Source organism: Eublepharis macularius, chromosome 10 (assembly GCF_028583425.1).
Source record: "Eublepharis macularius isolate TG4126 chromosome 10, MPM_Emac_v1.0, whole genome shotgun sequence".
Lineage (NCBI taxonomy): Eukaryota > Metazoa > Chordata > Lepidosauria > Squamata > Eublepharidae > Eublepharis > Eublepharis macularius.
The window spans coordinates 14,881,863-14,899,764 of NC_072799.1; the positions used below are offsets into that span (position 1 = coordinate 14,881,863).

General features: G+C 46.3%; 1 protein-coding gene across 1 annotated transcript in view; it reads left to right on the top strand.

Annotated features, from left to right (window-relative positions):
• The window catches only part of CFAP299 (cilia and flagella associated protein 299), a 374,767-nt gene that overhangs the window by 275,526 nt on the left and 81,339 nt on the right, over positions 1-17,902 (top strand). Inside the window, exon 4 of the mRNA XM_054989558.1 lies at positions 16,869-17,011. Within this exon, the coding sequence (XP_054845533.1) occupies positions 16,869-17,011 (143 nt within the window). The remainder of the gene's footprint in view (positions 1-16,868; positions 17,012-17,902) is intronic.

Sequence of the window (17,902 nt, forward strand, 5' to 3'; positions counted from 1 at the left end):
CACCCCGCCCTCAGTGCTGACCTCTGCCTCGCAGATCTGGTCAGCTTGAACAGGGCTCTCCAGTTTGTATGGCGGAGGAGAGGATTGTAAATCCTAAACAAAAATGTGTACCTGGAGCATGGCTGTCCTGTATCAGGAAACCATTTTTTAAACCAAGCATGATGATACAGCGTTATAGTATTATAACGTCATTATGCTTGGTTCAAGCAGTGCTCCAGGTAGACATTTTTGTTTAGGATTTATGACACACACACACTCCTTGCAGTCCTGCACAGGCTGACCCAAAGCTGGGAGGCAGAGGTCAGCACCAGGTGGCAAACCAACATAATGCCATGATAACGACATTACAAGGTTATAACGTCATTACATTTTCTTCACGCAAAAAAAGAAGCATCTTGGGAAGGAAGGAGGAGGAATGGGAAGGGAGAAGCTAAAACGAGGATGGAGAGACCAATCAGAGAGAAATGGCTGGGCGTGGGGGGGGGAAGAAGAGAGGATGGAAGGGGGGGGAACTGAAAGGAAAATTTGCCGTGATTGAAAAAGCCGACTCAAAACTGTATCAAGAAAAACACTGGGGAGTAAGCAGAGGCAGAAAATCCAAAGAGAAATCTTGAGAATGCTGCACTGAAATCCGAAGGGGGAATTAGGCGTCCAGAATTGGGAAGAAAACTCAAAGAAGTATTGCACCAAAAGCAGCAAAAATCACCCATGCAGAAAAGGCCAGAAAGCAATTTTCTCCTGTAAAAAGAAGCCCTGCCTTGGAAGCCGTTGGCTACATGCACACCATAGCATGTGAGAATTCATGTGAGGGCTGCCAGAGAGATGATAACTCGGGTCTTTGGGGGCAGCCTTCCCCACCATAGGTGGTCGGGATATTCAGAACTGTGATTTCATGAATCATCTTTGAGGATGCACACAACCTTTCCTAGATTACTGTGCACGCAACCTGAGGGAAGGTGTGTGTGTTAACCTGTCCGACACTCTTTTGTGTATGACGGATCCAATCCAGAGTGCAAACTCTGTCTGGAAGCTTGTTTAATCTTCATCCCCTTCCCCTTCCCTTTGTTAGGATGACTAGCTAACACATTCCAGCAAATGTATTTAAGGAATCAACCGTCACATGTCTCTTTTTAAAAAAATATATCAGCACCCATTGCATTTAACAGAGAAGTAAAAGTTCATATTCAGGCCAGTTTTCAAACCTCTTCTATGCCGGCCCTGCCATTTTAACATGACTCTCGACTCAAGCAGAGCAGCGAAGACCATCTGTTTTACAGATACAGAGGCAAGGTCAGTCTCCTTCACTGCCGTAGCCCGGTGGTATTTCTCCTAGATGTAACTCGATCCACAGGTGGCAAATTAGGCCAAACAGTATTCAAGAAAAATAAATTGCCCGTCATTAAGAATTTATTTTAACTTGTAATGTATTTTAAGCCTGTCCTTTTCAGTCAAATTGTTGCTTCAGGCCCTTGGGGCACCACCTGTGAAACTGTCCCTTTTTTTTTTTAAGCTTCCTCAGTGAGTTAATAATTGACTCCTAAATATTGTCTGCCTTTTGCCTTCTAGCCCTTTACCTTTCCTTTGGCATCCCTTCAAACGTTTTCCGTTGAAGACTGTTTCATCAGGTGATGTGGCCAAAGCGCCGGAATTTTTCCCCTCCCGCTGGATTTTCTTCTGTCCCACTTTTCATTTGAATACGTTTCCAAAGTGGGATTTCTCAGTGAAAGGCCTAATGGTCTATTTGCCATCTCCTAGGCCCTATAATGAACAAGCCTCTCTCATGTAACTATTCCCTGGTTTATGCATTCAGCTGGAGCAGTATTAAAATGGGGAGGGGGCTGAGCCCCTTCCTTCATCATGAACTAAACACCTGGTTGTTTGCAGATCTGGCCTTTGTGACTTCTGTCCCTCAAAAAGGGGGATCATGAAAACTTATGCCTGTGTGTGTGTGTGTGTGTGTGTGTGTGTGTGTGTGTGTGTGTGTGTGTGTGAGAGAGAGAGAGAGAGAGAGAGAGAGAGTACGCCTATATTAGCGGTGCAAAAAAATTAAATTCAGCAGCATTGTGACAAGAGAAGCTGAAATCCACCGATTTGATTATGGTAATTTAACACAAAGGCATATTTTTTTAACCTTTTGCATAATGTCATCAATGCTTGCAATTTTTCATCCTTTAACCTCAATTTTTACTATTTTGCATCACTTATAGCTTTGCTTACCTGGAGCAGCGAGCGCTAGAAATCTAACTCAGCTATCCCCCTGGTTTCTGAGATTTCAGGCATTTCTTACAGTCTTTTAGAAGTATCTTTCATGTCCAGAAAGGCTAGAAACGTTTTTTGAAAAAAGAGACCAAGTTTTTCAGAAAACTGATTCCATACCCAATACCACATTCAGTGCCTTTTCTGCACTTCTGTAGAACTGTCCCATAAAGTAAATTGGGGGGGGGGGAGGTGAAGATGAAATTAACAAACCGTCTGAGGAGCGATCTCCACTGGCTCTGTTTTTAAAAACTACCCTTATGTAGAGAGGAGAAATTTTTAAATTACATTTCACAACTAACATTGCATCTCTCTGCACTTGAGCATTCTCTTGTAAGATGTCTCGTTTAGAGAGACAAATACTTTGGATCCAGAGAGACTCAAATCTGTAGAAATACTTAAATCCTTCTCCTGTATTACATGTGGCCTATGGGTATTACATGCTGGTGTTAGCCAGTGTGGGGTAGTGGTTAGAATGTCAGACTAGTGAGGCTGAGGTTCAAATCCCAGCTCTGCCAAGGGAAGCTTGTTGGGTGACCTTGGACCAGTCAGACATTCTCAGCCTGATCCACCTTGCAAGGCTGGTGTGAAGATAAGGAAGAGGACAATGTTGGATCTCCATGGGGAGAAAAAAGTGAAGTATAATGAAATAAATAAAATGGTGGTCTCCAACCTGCCAGGCTCTTGAATCGACTAATTGTTGTGAGAGGAATAGCATTCCTTCCTTTGCTGTCTGTCCGTGACCCTGTCAAAATAGCTGTTTTCAGACCACTGTTACAGTGCTTGGGCTGCCAGAGGATTCAAACCGCTGTCTAAAAGAAGCCCAGGAGCTAATGGCTGATGCCAGTTGCTAACCAGTGGGCCATGGGAGGCTGAAAAGGGAGACGTGTCGTCAGTTCTTTCTGAGAGCGTGCTCGTGTGTTGTATATGAAAAGAAGCTATGGAATGGTTTCTGTGATATCCTCACGGTATTCTGCTCATCACTGCATGAAGCGTGGTATTATGGGGGTGCTGCTGGTACACAGTGTTATGGCAGGTGGGCAGCAGCGGAGTTGCCGGGAACAATATGGATGTGACTGCCTGCGTTGCTTCATTATCTCTTGTTTCTACCAATCAGGGCTTTTTTTCTGGGAAAAGAGGTGGTGGAACTCAGGACCGCACAATGACATCACTTTGGGTCAGCTGGAACAAGTGGGGGGGAGTTTTTTAAAGTTTAATCTCCCTCGGTGAAAATGGTCACATGGCTGGTGGCCCCACCCCCTGATCTCCAGATAGAGGGGAGTTTAGATCGCCCTCCGCGCCATGGCGCGGAGGGCGATCTCAACTCCCCTCTGTCTGGAGATCAGGGGGCGGGGCCACCAGCCATGTGACCGTTTTCAAGACATGCCAGAACTCCGTTTCACTGTGTTCCAGCTGAAAAAAAGCCCTGCTACCAATATTGTTGTTGCTGGGAGCACACATAGGACCAAGCCTGTGTAATGCCACCTCGGGCATAGAATCCACCCCGAATGCATCTGGCAGTTCAGTATAAGCTATAGACAAACTTGGATTTTTTTATTGTGTAATTCAACCACATCATATGCTTTATATAATTGAGACAATAGACTTTGGCATTTCATAGGTATTAGCAAGGTCACTTTCAGATTTTCTTATATAAAGTCTACAGTGGTCCTGGTGGTGATTTTTATGTCCACTTTTTAATGCCATCCTGTTTCTTTGGAAGATTTGAACACATCTTCCTAAAAGATTAGTCCAAATTTTAATATGGGCAGAGTTGTTAAAAGTTTTCTGGCTTACTGCTAGAGGAAAATTTAACTCGCTGTTTTTAAAGCTGGCAGGCTCAAATAACGGTGTTGTATTTATTTATTAAAATATTTGTACGCCACTTTCCCCTTGTGTCCCAATTCCAAATTCCTAAGACAATAAACTTTATTATGCCCCCCCAAAAACACACACACAAACAAAACCTGTAGCTCAAGCCCCACTAAAAGCCCTGACAAACAGTGCAATCTTAAATAGATTTACAGCTTTTAAATCTGTTAAAGTCAACAGGCTTAGAATAGTGTCACTCTGTTTAGGATTGCACCAAACATGGCCTTGCGGCACTGTAAGGGAATTGTTAAGGGAACACACATTCTTTTCATTGTATTGTCGAAGGCTTTCACGGCCGGAGAACGATGGTTGTTGTGGGTTTTCCGGGCTGTATTGCCGTGGTCTTGGCATTGTAGTTCCTGACATTTCGCCAGCAGCTGTGGCTGGCATCTTCAGAGGTGTAGCACCAAAAGACAGAGATCTCTCAGTGTCACAGTGTGGAGAAGATGTTGGCAGGTCATTTGTATCTACTCAGGAGGGGTGGGGTTGAGCTGAGTCATCCTGTAAGAGTTTCCCAGGGTGTGGAATGCTAATGGCGGGAGGCTTCACTGTATCCTGAGGAGGTTCTTTTGCATATGGATTGGGGCTAAATGTGCTAATCTTCTCTGCAGGGCTATTGTTGAGTAGAGTGTTTTGTTAGCCTGGTGTTTTTCAGGACTGGAAACCATGCTCTGTTCATTCTTAAGGTTTCTTCTTTCCTGTTGAAGTTTTGCTTATGCTTGTGAATTTCAATGGCTTCCCTGTGCATTCTTTTCATTGCCTTAGCAAGCCTTTAAAAATTTCTAAGGGTGCACCTCCCCAAGGAGCCTATTAAACAAGTGGGAACCACTCCTGAAAAAGACTGAGCTTTGGTAGATGCCAAGGAATTAGGCAAACCATAAGCTAGGGTGCAAGCAGAAGGTGGCAACTACAGTACCACAACTGGCGCACAAGCACATTTGGGGAAATATGTGGGTCCGAGGCCATGGAGGGTTTTAAAGATTATAAACACGGAGCTCAAATTGAACTGACTTGGGCCAAGAAGACTCTTCATATGTGAAGTTAGAGACAGTTAGATAGGGATAATGTTTCCAAAGCGTATTGCGCTGTCTTATCATCCAATATAATTGAATTTTATTTATTCTTTTCTTGATAACAGTAACTGATTGCGGCAAAATGCCTTGCACCCCAAAATTTATTGGGGGGGAGGGGATATTTGGCAGAATACTAGAGCATCACACCAACACAATGATAGAAAAGAGCAAGAGTCCAGTAAACCTAAAGAAATGTGTGGTAGGGCATGAGCTTTCATGAGTCACAGCTCACTTCTTCAGATGCTTCACAGCTCACTTCGTATCCAAAGAAGGCCGTTTCCACACTTTCTTAAAAGGACGACCCACTCACAGAACACTGATGACGTCTCTGTTTGCAAAACGTTTGCAAGCCATTTGGCTTCTGTTTTTTTGGCGCCTTTTCTGTGACTGCGGAAAGCGCATTCCCAGAAAAGGTGCCCAAAAACGGAAGCTAAACCGCTTGCAAACATTTTGCAAATGGACACATCTGGATTCCTAAGGGAAAGCTGTCAGCGTTTGGTGAGTGGGCTGTCCTATGAAGGGTGTGTGGAATCGGCCCAAGTGAGCTGTGACTCGTGAAAGCTTATACGCTACCATAAATTTCATTCGTCTTATAGGTGCTACTGGACTCTTGCTCTTTTCTACTACTACAGACAGAATAACGTGGCTACTCATCTTGATCTAGCAACACAATGATGTGACTTCTGGGATCACACCAGGAATACTATCATGACATCAGTGTGATATCTATTAGCGTGTCCCTGCCCCACTAAAGCTCTCACTGGCTGGCAACCTACTTGCAAGGCCATTTCCCTACACGGATAGATTTATTTCTCAAGGTTGCAGTGATATATAAATATATCAATTATTACTAAGAAAAGCACATTTAAGAATCCATTATATTGGGTGATACAAAAGCACAATATGCTCTTTTTTTGCCCAGGTGTCTGTAATTTGAGTCTAGGTCTTTTGTTACTCCCCATTTAAGATCACACTCTACCAGTCATTCAAGGGTTTTCATGACAAGTTTAACAGCAAGTTGGGAGAAGCAGCTGAGTGGAAAACTCTTAGAAACTCCCTAGCCAATGTGGGTGTGTGTCTCTTGACTCTGCAGATTTTATTAGCCAGCTGGCTGGTCATGCAAACCCTATTTTATAACTGTTAATTGTGTTCTTTTTTGCACTGTGCAAAAAAAAGGGATACACACCTTTTGCACCTTGCTTTAGGTGTTCCGTTGTAAAGCTTCTTATTTTGGTTCCAGAATGTCCACAATATGCAGTTCCTTCCAAGTGCTATGAATCTTCGCTACTCTAAAATGCTCGTGAGGCTAATTCTGCTTCAAATAATTTATAAACTACCGAAGGGGATCTTTCTGGGCTGCTTAGCTCTTTAGAGAGCTTCAGTGGTATGTGTTATTTTCAAGGCAGGTGTTCTGCTTTAAGGATTCAGGTCATGGGGCTAATCGCAGCTGCAAAATAGAGCTGCAGTCCAAAGAGCTGTGTGACTCACTCTGTGTGCACCCGGTGAGGCTCCTCTCAAAGAACAACAAGCCCCTTTTTGAAACAGGGCAGTTTCAAAAGCAGTTTGTGCAGTGACCTCAGAGGAAGCCCAGTGTTCAAAGACACACACTTAAAGCTGCATTATACTGAGTTAGCGTATTGATTGTTCCAGATTAGTATTGTCTGCTCTGACTGGCAGCAGCTCTCCAGAGTCTTAGAGCCTTTTTACACAAGACATCTTACACAGGAACACGGGAGATGCAATGTTAGCCAGAAAGTGTAGTTTAAAAAGACAGAGCCAGCAGATGGCTCGTCTGAGGGTTTGTTAATTTCATCTTTGCCTCCCTGAAGGCTCTGTCAATTTCACTTCGTAACATTAACAAACCCTCTGAGGAGCGATCTCCCACAGGCTCTGTCTTTTTAAAGTACTCTCTTGTAGAGAGGTGAAATTGACAGAGCCTTCGGGGAGGCAAAGATGAAATTAACAAACCCTCTGAGGAGTTATCTCCTTCTGCTCTGTCTTTTTAAACTACGTTTCCCAGCTAATGTTGCATCTCCCTACACTTGAATGTCCCTGTGTAAGATGTCCTGTGTGGAGAGAGTCTTAGATGAAGGTCTTTCACATCATATATTACTACCAAATTATTTTAACTTGAGATTGAACCTGGGAACCTTCTACATGCTAAGTAGATGTTCTACCACTGAGCCGTAGTTTTCCCTTAGTGTTCTCACTGGGCATGCACAGAGTAGGTCTCTGAATTGCAGCATAGTCTTCTCTTTGTTACAGGTAGCAATCTCTAAAAATATAAATTTTCCTCCTGGAGGCCAGGGTGGATCTTCGCATGACTCACTGGGTGTGTGTGTTGCCCAATAAAATGGCCTCCCTCCATTGTGAAATGGATTGTGACTGGCATTTTTTTTTTAAAAAAGTTTGGATTTGAGCCATTTGTTCCCCAAACTTCGCAAGGATATTCCAATTTCCTGAACCTTTTGCATCTGAAGAGCTTGGCTGCAACTCCAACTTGCCCACATACCGAAGATCTTCTGCTGTTGTTTAATAACTCATTGCTGCTTGACGCATGATACTTTTCCAACACAGATATCTCTCCCTTGTCCTCAAAACTGTTTATACTCTCAGATGTGGTGAACATGTCATGTGCATGCAAGAGGAAAGTACAGCTGCTCTTAGCAAAATAGACTGGTGTGCCTTCTTTTAGCCATCATGGAGTACACTGGAATATATGCCGCCTTGAATCTCGGAAATGGGCTGCTTCTCATGACCCTCTTTGCAAAGCAGCACCACGGTAATTTCTTCCTCCCCAGCATCAGCAAACAGTGTACACTAGGGTTACCAGTCCCCCGCTCAAGGCAGGGGGTCCCCCACTCTCTCCCCCATCCCCTGTCACCACGTACCTGGCCAGTGGGGGGAAAGGCAGGAGAACGTGCCTCCTGGGGCGGACTCCTGGGTGGCGTGGCATATTCCCACCTCCCATAGTCGACTGATTTGGGCCCCAAACAGGCCGACTTGGGCTTGTTTGGGGCCTAAATTGGCCCGCTGTAAAGCACAGGAGCACTCCAGGGCCCTGCACAACTCCACTCCCTCCCCCCGCGCCACCCCGACAGCTGCACACTAAGGTGCTGTGAAAAGCATTGGGATTCTAGGGGGCGGGGGGAATAAAATACTCATAGAGGGCATATTGAGGACTAAGGAGAGTCAGGTCATCTTGATATTGCCAGAATATAATGGGAGAGTGAGATGAATAAGCTAAGAGGAATCTGAGTGAAAGGAAAGAGAAGTGATTGTGACACCTAAGTCAGAAGATTAACATACCTAGTATTATTTTTCTGAAGAAAAATTATCCAACAACCTGAAACCAATACGCTTTGTGTACCAATAAGGGTTTATTTTGTTTTCTGTTCACCCCAGAGTTAGATGTGATTTCTCTAAACCAGTCTCATCCTCAGGGCCTTACCCACCGGGAGGGTAAAGGAACCTGACAACTCTTGTGTAGACTTATTTTATTGTTAGCATGCAGCATGTTTGAATAGACACAGCATTTCTCAGAAGCAGGCTGTATTTTGTGGGCAAAAGCACACCCAAATTTGGCGCGGAGGATTTTCTCCCAGCTCGCCCTGTTCCTCTTCCTCCTCCTTCCTGGCCACAGAACCCACGTTGCTTTCGGGTCCGGACCCACTGTTTGAAAACCTTTTTTTAAAAAAAACCTATTACGCAAAATCACACGCCTGATGAAACCCCAGCAGAAAGGGAGGGAGAGGAACGACCTGGCCACGTGAATGAGATTCAGAATGTCTTGTTCTTGCTGAATGCTCCCCAGTATTTCTCATTACTCGCTGCATTGGAAACGCAACTCTGCTAACGGCCCAGCCTTCGCAATTGCTGTGTCAGGAAATCAAAGCTTAGGACAGAAGGTGATGGCTGGAGGAAAGCAGCCTCACGCACCATGACATCATGCTGTCACTGCCGGGATTAAAAGCTTACAAATGGCCGGGCTGGACCCGAGCACAGACAGCCCGGTCCAGCTTCCTGTTTCCACGAGCAGCCGGCCAAAATGTCCGGGAAGCTCACGAGCAGGCGTGATGGGAATTGCCACCCCCTGGAATAAGTCCCCAGCATCTGGGACTCAGCAGGATTAGGCAGATCTTGCACGGCATGTATTTGACACAGCAGCCTCTGGCTCTCGAAAGCTTCCACGTTAGTCTTTAAGGCACTACTGACCCGAATCTTGCGGGCCCGTATCTTGCTCTGTCCCTTTAAGAGTGGCTTAATGGCATGTTATTTACCAGGTGATGTTCTTTTCCTCCCCAGCTGTCCATTTTTACGCATGAAGCCTCTGTTAAAGGGACAGGACGTTTCCCCCCAGGCCTGCTGCCAACTTTATATTATGCTGTTTCTGTATTTGAACGTTCCACATTGCTAGCATGCCTTGTAGAATATTTTAGCTGCAGGCATAACAATATTTTCCTGGGAGTAAGCACCATTAGATAAAATTGGTCTGGCTTTTAGTAGCTTGGTTTAGGATCACTATGTAACTTCACTCAGGCACCACCATCAGACTTGTCCGCAGGAAGGAGAAAGCAGCTTGTATGCGCTCTTATAATGGACCAGAATGCTTTTTGGGCCTGGAGCACAGTGTCGTTTGACGGCTTGAATCAGATTTTCAAACATGTTTCTAGAGCACAGCAGACAAGTTAACTAAGACCATTAGAGGCACTCGCTCTCTAGGGTGTTGCTATTTGTCCGGGGTTGAGCACCCCAAGCACCCCGGACTTGCCACAGACCCCTTACCTGAAGGCCATTGGAACCCCGACTGCAGGCACAGGAAGCCCCAGGGAGGGGGTTCAGCTCCAGACAGCAGCGAGGGAAGGGGAAAAGGAGCCAGGGGGAGAAACCGGCCAGGTGTGTGCTTCCCCAAAGGGCAAGAGGCACACAAGCCTGCCAGAGACGCCAACACCAGGATGGAGGTACTGGAAGCCCCCGCACAAGCCCTAGGAGGAACCAGCAGCAACAGCCACCTGGGAGAGTCGGCTGGACGCCAGGAGACCGGTGTGGCACCTCGTGACCAGAGACAGGAGGCCATGCCGCATCACCTGGAAGGGCCCCGCCAGCCCTGTCTTGCAGGAAAGAATAAGAGAGAATGGAAGAGAGAAAGGAGGCACACTTGAGGAAAGCCCCAGCTGGGATACATCCAGCCCTGCCCTGCAAGAGAAGAGAAGAACGCAAGGAGAAACTAGGACAAGGGAAGAAACACCTGAGGGCTTACACAGCTGGACAGCATCAGGAGTGGGAAGGAGCCTGGGAGGAAGGGCAGGGGAAGTTGGAGGAAACCCTATAAAGGCTGGCTTAGGAGAGAGAGCAGGGTGGGTTGTGTAGGAGTGGTGGAGTGGAGTTGTTGGAGGTTGGATGGCGAGGAGGAGTATGAGTGAGCAAGGAGGGAAAGGAAGGTCGGCGAAGGAGTGGAAGGAGGAAGGTGGGAGCAGGAGCCGGGTCAGGTTGAGCAGGCTGGAGTGGACTAAGAGAGAGTAAGGGTAATGTATACCTCCCCTCCTTCCACAAAGTGGGACCCCGCAGTATCCCTGACAACACCCCAGAGTCAGAGTCAGGCACCCTGGCTTCTGGCATAGCAACGCCCGGGATGAATCCCAACACTATTGTCTATTGAGATTAACAGCTCTTTATTATAATAAACATCTTTATTGGAGACTGGAAGCAGACAGACTGAAGACTCAGGCTCAACAGTAACCAATTTATACTTGTGGAAACCACACCCACTTTTACAACAAACAATACAATGTAAGCAGCTAGAATTCTTCGTTCGCATGAACTATATACATGTATCTACTTTTGAGCACAACAACTTCACTACAAAGCAACAGTTCTGATTGGCCATACCGGCACCTAAACACCAATAGCATTGTAGGCCTCAGGAGCCTTCATTCTACTCAAGCAATACATAACAATTACCAACTCTAAATTAGGAAATTCTTGGAGCTTGGGCAGTACAGGCCTGGGGGACAGGCAGGATCTCAGTGGAGTATAATGTTATAGAGTCCACCCTCCAAAGCAGCCATTTTCTCAAGGGATGTTATGTCTCTAGTCTGGAGATCAGTTGGAGATAGGGATACCATACCCCCGGTGGGGGCGGGGGATCCCCCGCCTCCACCCCTCACACCCCGCCCCCACTTACCTGGCAGACGGGGGGGCATGCACCTTCTGTGCATGCTCCCCTGTGGCGCTGCACGCTCCCGTGCACAGCAGCCACCTGAATCAGCCCAGTTTGGCCTGGATCGGGGCTGCTGCAGAGCGCAGGAGTGCTCCTGTGCTCCACAGCAGCTCAAAATGGGCCCAATCCATGCCCAAATGGGGGCATTTTTGGTGCTGCAGAGGGCAGGAGCACTCCTGCGCTCTGCAGAAGCTCAAAACAGGCCCGATCTGTGCCAAAATGGGCCTGAAACGAACCCATTTTGGCATGGATCAGGCCCGTTTTGGGTCGCTACAGAGGGCAGGAGCGCTCCTACGCACTGCAGCAGCTCAAAGCGGGCCCGATCCGCACCAAAATGGGCCGGAAACTAGCCTGTTTTGGCGCTAATCGGGCCCGTTTTGGGCCGCTGCGGAGGGCAGGAGTGCTCCTGCCCTCCACAGTGGCCCCGATCCAAGCCCCTACAGATCGTGGTGGTGCTTCGGGGGGGGGTGCCACGTGATGACATCACTTCCCGGAAGTGACGTCGTCACGTTTGCGGGAGTGCGCACTCGCGCCCCCGCCCCCAAAAGGTGAGTGCCGGGCTCCAATCCCCCCGCCAGAAGGTTGAGGGGGCTGGCAACCCTAGTTGGAGATCAGTTGTAATTCTGAGACAGCTCCAGGCTCCACCTGGAGGCTGGCACCCCTATGAGAAACCTGCATCAATATCACTTGGGCTCCTGTTCATCTACCCACCCTCGCTGCCAGGATCCTTATTTGATGGAGCAACGTGGGAACATGCTGCTCGGGGATTACACGTCCCGTTACCTGAAAATCACCTTGCAGCCACGCCCTGAAGATTATCCCATGAAATCCACATTTACTGTTCTTTAATTATTTTAGCACAGAAAGCGTTATCTACTGTTGATCATTTTAAGGGGAGAAATGTTCGGTTTTTTTCAAAAAGAAGGCTAGATATAAACTATCTTCTCTAAGGCAGAAAGGTGTGGCAAAATTAAAAAAGGATAGAACATCTTAAGAAAACCCATCCAGCACGCTTGTAAGTTTTATGAATGAGAGCTTTATAAGGGCGTCTAAATGAATTTTGAAAGGAGGGAGGAACAATGAAGATGAATGCTGACAGGTGATATAGGATCAAAAGCAAAACAGGAGTCTTTGTAGCTTTATCACAGGAATGTTCTTTTCTCAGGTATTTTTGATTGGGTTTTTGAAGTTCAAAAAGAGAAAAAGAGATTTTAGGCACATCCGGGGCTGCTTCCCTGTAAAGCTATGTAGATTTGTATTTTTTCACATGGTAGGTCTGTGTGAAAACACCTACTTTAGGAAATTAATTTTACAATCAGATGGGAATAGAAAGATGCTCTTTATGTTATACACCAAAGATAAGACAATGTGCACATTGCCAGCTTTTTACGATACTGAAATGACCCATACAGTTTAAGGAGGTCAGGCCGCACCTGGAGTATTGTGTGCAGTTCTGGAGGCCTCACTTCAGAAAGGATGTGGACAAAATCGAGAAGGTGCAGAGGAGAGCGACGAGGATGATCAGGTCTAGAGACTGAGCCCTACAAGGAAAGGCTGAGGGCCTTGGGAATGTTTAGTTTGGAGAAAAGGAGGCTGAGGGGGGACATGATTGCTCTCTTTAAGTATTTGAAAGGCTGTCATTTGGAGGAGGGCAAGGAGCTGTTCCAGTTGGCAGCAGAGGGTAGGACCCGAAGCAATAGGCTTAAATTACATGCAGAAAGGTACCGGTTGGATATTAGGAAAAACCTTTTCACGGTCAGAGTAGTTCAAAAGTGGAATCAGCTGCCTAGGGAGGTGGTGAGCTCCCCCTCACTGACAGTTTTCAAGAAGAGGATGGATGAATATTTGTCAGAGATGCTTTAGGCTGATCCTGCACTGGGCAGGGGGTTGGACTAGATGGCCTGTATGGCCCCTTCCAACTCTATGATTCTATGATTCTATGCTTTTATTTTTAAACGGTTATTTCTGGGTTTTTTATAATGAAAATAGAGATTATAAACCAATTATTCATATATTTACATCAATGATCTTCTCTTTTTGCTTCTCACAGCTGCAGTAGATTGTGTTTTAGAATCTTTGCTATTTAGGGGAAATATTTCTCTGGTTGCAATAGAAATAATTTTATCGCAGTTCAGTTTTCACTCTTAGGAAGCTCTGCATGTGAGGTGGTTGGAGAAGAAAAGGCATTGCTAAGAGCCAAGTTGGAGGCAACTATATATCTAATTCTGAATTGGGCACCAGAGTACAGTTTAAAAACCTGTACAGCTGGGCCTGGCATAGAAAGAGATCTTTCTATTAGGGCTGCTCGTCCCCTGGTGGGAACCCCCGGCTCCTAACCTCTGCCCCCCACCACCGCCGCCACTCAGCAGACCAGCAAGGGGCAAAGGCACGGGGAATGGGCCAGGGGAGGCAAAATAGCTCCTAAGCAAATCCGCAGTGGGCATGCTCCCAACGGGGCGTGACAACATCATGGCATTGGTGCCAGCAGCATGCCCGATGTGGGCTTGCCCAGAAGGTATTTTGCCTCCCGGGCCTGGTATTTGTCAGTGTGGCTCTCATCTGTGGATTTAAGTATCTGCAGATGAGGCCACAGTTGGCTATTAGAATATATAAATGGGGCAGACCCACAAGGAACTTGCAGGGCTGGAGGGTGATTGTGGTGATGGTGTGGGAGCAGGCAGGGAGAACATCAGTAACTATGGGGAGCTAGGGTTGCCAACTCTGGGTTGGGAAATTCCTGGAGATTTGGGGGTTTGAACTTGGGGAAGAGGGAGCTTGGAGGAGAGGGGAGGGACCTCAGTGGGGTGTAATGCCATAGAATGCACCCTCCAAAGCAGCCGTTCTCTCCAGAGGAGATCAGTTTGGAGATCAGTTATAATTCTGGGAGGTCTACAGGCTGTACTTGGAGGTTGGCAACCCTGAGGACAGGCAGTCCAGTAGCAACAGTTGGGTGGGCAGGTGCCAGGCCCAAAAGGCAGCGACAGCAGTGCTGGTGGGGGTAGAAGTGGTGGTCGTGGCGTCTCCCCCAGCTGAAGAGCTGCTGCTGCCTGCCTACAGCAGTTCCCCTTAAGTTTCCAACAGAGAAGTATTGTCTGCACACACACAGTGACATCACTCCTCGGGGGGGGGGGTTTACACCCCTTCATTTTTTTTCTTGGTTTTTTAGATTTTTTCTGCAAACCTGGAGGGTCCCCCAAATTTACAGAAAAGTCTCCCTCATCTCTGTGTGGTTTTGATCTGCAGATTAAAATATCCACAGATGGGGGCCACACTTAGAATGTATGACGATGGTGATAATAATTCATAGTGCCCTGCAGGCGGTGTGGCCTGGTAACGCAAGTTTCAAGATGTATGATGAACATCTTCTTTTCAGCCTGTCTGTGTATCTCTGTCACTCCATGTATAACCTCATTTGGAGACAATGTCAAAAGTTTAAATTTGAGACCCTCTGTGAATGTGAGGCCTTGGCCCCCCCATAGATTCCGCCACCTGGTGCATGGCAAGCCTATTACCAGGTGACGTTATTGTAACCTCTATGCTGCAAAAAGCTTCACACTTTAAGCCTCTGTTTCTGGGACACGACATTTTTTCTCCAGGCAACCCTAGTTAAAGGAGGAGAAGGAATTGGCTGGCAAGAAAGACAAGAAGATCAGGGTGGGAACAGGACTCAAAGCTGGGGAGGAAGGGAGAAATGTCTAAGGGTGCCAGGGCTTAGTCTAAAGCATGTGAAGCTTGATCTCTGAGCAATAGTGACGTGCCTTTTCTTCTTCCTGAGTAACCAAAAAGGCAGGGGGAGGTAACATGGTGCAGCCCAATCTCATCAGATCTCGAAAGCTAAGCAGAGTTGTCACTTGAATGGGGTGGCCACCAAGGAAACCTCTGCAGAGGAAGGCAGTGGCAACTCACCTCTGCTTCTCACTCGCCTCGAAAAGCCCCTTGCTGGGGTCGCCATAAGTTGGTTGCGACTTGATAGCATGTACATACGTAGCCATAATAGTTCTGCCTCGATGTTCTAAAATCAGTTTCCAATGACTTTGTCTCAAGGCAGGTGCAGCTTCCATAGTGAATAAGCACAGCTAGTTAGACTTCACTCAACACTTTTTGACTTAGCTTCAGGGCAAGAAAAAGGTACAGAGGGGATAAGATCTTCTTTCAAAGTCAAAGACCACACTGACAAAGCACGGGCAATCCATTGGCTCACTGAGAGCCAAGCTACAAATGGCACTTGCCTGGCAAGTGAACAGACTCACGCGTATTCCTCCCTGTTCACTTGCCATTGATCAAGTGGAGAGCAAGTGAATGGCAAGTGAACAGGGAGGAATACGCGTGAGTCTGTTCACTTGCCAGGCAAGTGCCATTTGTCACTTGTAGCTTGCCTCTGAGAGCCAAGCTACAAGTGACGCCTGACACAGGTTGGACACTTATCAGCTTACCTCAGGTTTGTTTTTTTTTAATAAATTTTATTGCATGAATATCAACAATACAAAAGGAGTAGGGTAACAATCATAATAACAGTAGCATTGAATTATTGTACATATGAGACTTACTTAGAACAATATAAGAGTTGTATATAACTGTCAATATAAAGATATACTGAAGTAAAGAATTAGTATATTATGTTAGATTTCTTTCTCGTTGGGTTGTATCATAGTAATGGCTAATATGGGAATGCCAGTAGTGGTGTAGCTGTATGGATTTTCTCTTCTTCTGGAATTGGGCTATGTATCAAATATGGCTTGGTATAGCTGGGTGGGGGATTGCAATTCTTTCTCAGTGATGTATTCATAAAATGGGAGCCATATTTCGTAAAACTGTGATCTATTGGAGGAGTTATTTAGGTTGTGTAGATTGCTAGTTATCTTTTCTATAATGACGTAGTCCCAAATTTTTAGATACCATGGCTTAACGGATGGTTGTATAGGTTTGTTCCAGTTTAGCGCTATTAAGTTTTTTGCTGCAATGTTGTGATTGACTCACGCACAAGTGTAGGAATTTTAACATCCATCCAAAAGTCTAGAAAAATTAGCTGTGGAGAAAGGGGGTATCTTATGATTTGTAATTAGAAAGATTTGGTGTATTATGTCTTCCCAGAGTTTGTTGATGATGGGGCACCGCCACCAGCAATGGGCAGAGGAGCCGATTAGCTTACCTCAAGTTTTGATGGGAAATGTAGGCATCCTGGTCTTACAGCTTGGCTCTCCATTGAGTTGAAGTTTACAGAACCCCACCACCACCGCCGCCTCTGAGAAAGCATGTATAGGATCTTGGTTAAACAAGTGCAGCATGAAAGAAATATGATGGTGGTATAAAACAGAGGCTGGATTGACAATGGACTGAATAGACCGAAATCTTGCTCCTCAAAGCTTGTTAGCACATCTCCCCCCCCCCCCACTTGTTTTGGGTTCTTTCTTTCGGTCATATGATTCTCTTTTTTCTTCTTTCCCTAGTCTATCATCTTCATTCGCGATCGCAATGCCCGTGGTCATGAAGTCTCTGCATATATTGACTACGCACACCGGCTGAAGGTGGATGAATTCGAACTCTGTTTCAGTGGCAAGAAGAAGCTTTTCCCCAGACGTTCGGACCTGAGGTTTGTTTTCCATTTCTTTCCACTTGTGAAATCAGACAGTGCAATCCTGTGCAGAATTTGCACAATCCTGTGCCCATCAGTTTCAGTAGGCTGGAGAAACTCTGCATAGGACTGCACTCTGAGAGTCTCTCTACACGAGACATCTGACACGTGAAGAACACGTGTCGGGACATGAATGTTAGCAGGGAAGGGTAGTTTAAAAAGACAGAGCCGATGGCAAGGCAAATACTTTGCTATACGCTGGAGCTGTGTGAAGGGGCTGTGAAATGCCAGAAGGGAAACTTCAGCCCATTATAACCTCTCCAGATCCAAGCCTGGCTCTGAAAGGCAGCTGCAGCCCGTTTCCATTCCTTGCTGCCTTCTGGTTGCAATCCCACAGAGTTTTAGACTGGCGATCTGAAACTGACAGAGCCTTTGGGGAGGCGAAGATGAAATTAACAAAACTTCTGAGGAGGGATCTCTGCCGGCTCTGTCTTTTTAAACTATGTTTCCGAGCTAACATTGCATCTCCTTACACTTAACCAACATGTGCCGAAGCGTCTTATGTAGAGAGACTCTGAGAGTTTCCTCTGGAGCTTATGGAAAGACTGGAACTGAGAATGCCGTTAGTCTTCTGGGTGATGGCCGTTGACTTCAGTGAGGTTATATTAATTTTAGTCCAGTCTTCATAAGGCTGTGTGTGCCCACTGGCCTGCTGGCAAATGTTGCAGAGGGTGCCCTCAGAACTGAGAGATTTCTGCCTCATTACTCTCCATCATTTAGTTTAGCACAGCAGGTTTCTCGGGAAGCTTCATTACAGTATTGAGCATGACAGAAAGGCAAACTATTTAAAGTGTCACATTTCTGGACGAACTCCCATTGAGAAGAAGCATTTGCGAAAACTTTGCATTT